This window comes from Antrostomus carolinensis, unplaced genomic scaffold (genome assembly GCF_000700745.2).
Source record: "Antrostomus carolinensis isolate BGI_N321 unplaced genomic scaffold, ASM70074v2 scaffold34680, whole genome shotgun sequence".
Classification (NCBI taxonomy): Eukaryota; Metazoa; Chordata; class Aves; order Caprimulgiformes; family Caprimulgidae; genus Antrostomus; species Antrostomus carolinensis.
In genome coordinates this window covers 1,274-4,942 of record NW_010289827.1, presented here as the reverse complement: position 1 = coordinate 4,942, position 3,669 = coordinate 1,274, and the positions used below count along the sequence as shown (strand labels likewise).

The window sequence follows — 3,669 nt, the reverse complement described above, 5'->3', positions numbered from 1 at the left end:
GCTGAGCGTATTACAGCTAAGCATTCACGTATTGTTTTAGATCTTGTGATTCACACTAAAAAGCAATATAAAAACCTCCCACCTGGAGTCTCTGCTCTGAAAGACAATTTACAATAAAGTCTTAGGTATTGAGCATAAAACTTACACCAAATTACAATATCATAATCCTCATATGCAGATGTCAGGAATTCATGAAGGTATGGCCTCATCAGTTCTACCCCAGTTTCAGCACATGATCTGTGGTCTAAAGAAAATATAAGAGATAAGCAATTCATTATTGAAGTTTAAGTTAAGTTATTAAAGTTCAGTCTGACTTTCCTATCTCTCCAGAGACCTGAAGAGTTTCATGAGGGAAGCACTGGGTCACTTTAAAATCATGAATGAATTTATAGCAAACTACCATTCCCATTTTCAAGGTGGACAGAAGAAGCAGAGGGGATATTTATTTGTTGATCCTTACAGATATTTGAAGGCTTAGCTAATATAAATCAGAGAACTGTGGGTCTGAATATCTTTGAAGAGTCAGGCCAAATAGTTGATCTGTGCACCTCAGCAAATTTGTAACAGCCCAGATATGAAACAGATTCCTTTGAACCTAGTCCAGTTAATTTTGTGAATATATCAGACATGCAAATGTTGCCTGTTCCTCTTAGAAAACTGCTGTCAAATTCTGCTAGCAGAAGACCTCTAAAGAAAAATTTTAAACTCAGTAAGAGGTTGAATTTTGATCTCAGATTGTAAACAAATCACATCAAAAAGGAAAGCCAAGGAAAAGGAATAATGCAGGCTGTTATTTACTGCTTATAGCCAGGCTGCTGTGACACACTTACATCCTAGAAAATTAAGTCAGAAGGAAAATTCTGGCTTCCAAAAAAACCAGTCTGACAGAATTTTCAAGTAAAATGTGTTTTTGTGCATGTTTAGTAATAAAATTTGAAGCTGTTCTCCCACGCCCCCCAGAAATTGAGTCAATCAGGTACAGAGTGAGATTGGTTCTTTTACAGTAACTTGTTCTGCCACTGTGATGTGGCAAGATCACAAGATACAGGTTGGTCAAGAGAAAGATTATTTGGATAAAACACTAAATTGCTACATTTTAATGTCTTCTTGCAGAAAGTAAATAGTTGCTGCACTAAAATCAGCAATAAGCAACACATTAAACTCAAAGCTTTTAAAAATATGAGCAGAAGACCCCACAATATTACAAAGCAGAAGTTACATAGTACCACACATATCAAAGTTACTGAAAAAGATTTGCAAAGCAAAAATCAAGAAACGTGAACTGGCAAATAAACTGACCTCTTAAACAAACAAAAACCACAAGTTGCATAAAATCTCACCAAATAGTGTATAATCAACGTCTAGCACCAGCAGCTTTTTTCCTTCTCTGGGAGGATTCAGAATTTCCACTTTGTACTCTTTAACTCTGCGGGAAATTTTTAGTAGATTTTCTTCCCTAATAGTGCAAAAAGTTACAGTTCATTAAAATGCATACAGTACATTCTGTAACAGGACTATTTTTTAATAGCTAAAGCTCCTAACCTATTTTCTACTTCCACAACTTCCTCTTCGATATCAAAGTCATTGACAACATCATCATTATCAGGAGGTGGCCCAAGGACATCTTCCTAGAGGAATAATAATAAAAGATAACTAGGATCACTGCAGGAAAATAACAATGGCTATCAAGTTTCTGTTCCCGCACCTTACAGGAAAAAAACTCCAAAACTATTTAACCAAAATTATTTCACTTTACTAGTGGAAAGAATTACTAAAGTATAGTGATGATTGTTCAGATTTGAGAAGTCAGTGAATCATCATAATAGGTTTGTACTTTAAGTCCAGAACAATAGAAGAGTTTAATGAATACACTGCTATCAGAGTTCTGCAGAAAAGCTTACTTTACATAGAAAAATAAACACCAACAGAAATCTGTACTACTGTTTTTCAAATGATTACTGGAATATTAAAAATTTAAAATTGTAATGAGGAGACATATATATATATATATATATATACACACACATATAAAAGCATCTTTTCCTGTTTAAGTTAACAAACAAATAAAATATTTACCAAACTCTCTTCACGAGTGCCCATCATCATAATTTTAGTATTTGGTTTCAACTTGAGAGCTCCAAGCTTAACATCATCATCTGCAGGTTTGCCTATAATGTGAGCAGATAATTTTTTTTACTAGAGTAGAGAAATTTTAGAAAACTGTCAATACTTTTCACACTTATTTGAAATAAGCTACCCATCAAACACCCGATACCCCAAGCTCTATTATCATTCTCCTCCACATACAGACACAATGCTTGTTTGGCTAGCAGCAATTTAACTTGTCTTAATGTAGGTTTGCCACACTTCCATGTCAGACATTAAAAAAGACCAGGCAGATGTATCAATAATAAGCAATACCCAGTGATGTATAAAATTCCTATGTTCTTTCAAAAGCTAGATCTGGAAGGTAGATGACCTGTTAGCATACACATCCTGGATAGGATTAGAGGGTGTTTGTCCATAAACATCTTGGGTACATCCACAACAAATAATAAATATGAATAGTTACCCTTCATTTTAAGTCCAAGTAGTTTTTGACGCTCTGGTAACACTCCAGTAAGGCCTTTAAGAGACTGCTTCAGATCCAACACTGTGTCTTCTTCTGATAGCGAGGTTATCGTATACTCCTGTCCACCCCATTTTATTATGAGAGAGAGAGACATCCTTGAAGCATATGTTCAGTCTTATTTTCTGAAAAATCTGCTGCAGGAGGAATATACAATGATCATGTAAGGAAGAAAGAGAATAATTACTCTTTTCAGGAAACAAACCATACAGTCTGTTTAAAGTATTTTTGATTTTTGTATTACATTGTACATCAAAGAGCTGTTCGCTTTGCATGAACAGATGATAAACGTGTTGATAAAATGTTGAAGCTAAGGGAGAAAGAACAGCACTAAAACTGGGGCTCCAAGTTCCACTTCAATGTATTTAGCAATGTCACGTTCACCCTCTGCTCCAGCATATGCTCGTTTGCCGTGTGTTCTGCGCAGGTACAGCCTGTTCACTGCACAACCAGCACCCAAGCAGAGTACTGCAGTATCATAAAAGTCATTTCAAAGCTCAGAAACGTCCTCTGTAATAATTACGCAACCGAACCAGCCATGGATAGCTTGACATATGTAACAACCAAACAGCAAATATGAAATACCTAAAATATACAAAACCTTAAAAATAGCTCTGAACCCAACAGTCCATTTTTAGGATTGGATTTCTCTATTCTCTTTCACTAAGATCTGTGCAATACCTGCAGTAAAACACACCCCAGGTCACGTCTCATTGTAGCAATATCAAAGTAAGTGTTTGAAAACAAAGCCAAAATACACACCTACACAATGCAATCACACTGTAAGAACTGCACTTTCATTGCAGTGCTGACAAAACAACCATAATTATACTATCTTTAATTTATACAGCAACACTTATACAAATTGTATTTAACAGTTTAGTCCTATATTAAACAAAGCAGAAAAACAAGATTTTTAGCTTTATGTGAAAGGGAGAAGAACATGTTTTTTCTGTTAAAGCTTGGAAACAGAAAATCAAGGAGATGATGGAAAGGGATGGAAAGGTTGTTACAGGCTGTCAGGAGATGCAGAAGGCCTC

At 35.5% G+C, this 3,669-nt stretch overlaps 1 protein-coding gene across 1 annotated transcript in view; it reads right to left on the bottom strand.

The window, feature by feature from the left end:
* The window catches only part of UBLCP1 (ubiquitin like domain containing CTD phosphatase 1), a 10,445-nt gene extending 7,679 nt beyond the window's left edge, over window positions 1-2,766 (bottom strand). The window contains exons 1-5 of the mRNA XM_010171575.1: window positions 2,573-2,766; window positions 2,077-2,168; window positions 1,543-1,628; window positions 1,341-1,456; window positions 146-244 (exon numbers count right to left, since the gene is read on the bottom strand). Of these exons, the coding sequence (XP_010169877.1) occupies window positions 146-244; window positions 1,341-1,456; window positions 1,543-1,628; window positions 2,077-2,168; window positions 2,573-2,726 (547 nt within the window). The 5' untranslated portion in view covers window positions 2,727-2,766. The remainder of the gene's footprint in view (window positions 1-145; window positions 245-1,340; window positions 1,457-1,542; window positions 1,629-2,076; window positions 2,169-2,572) is intronic.
* Window positions 2,767-3,669: the final 903 nt, after the last annotated feature.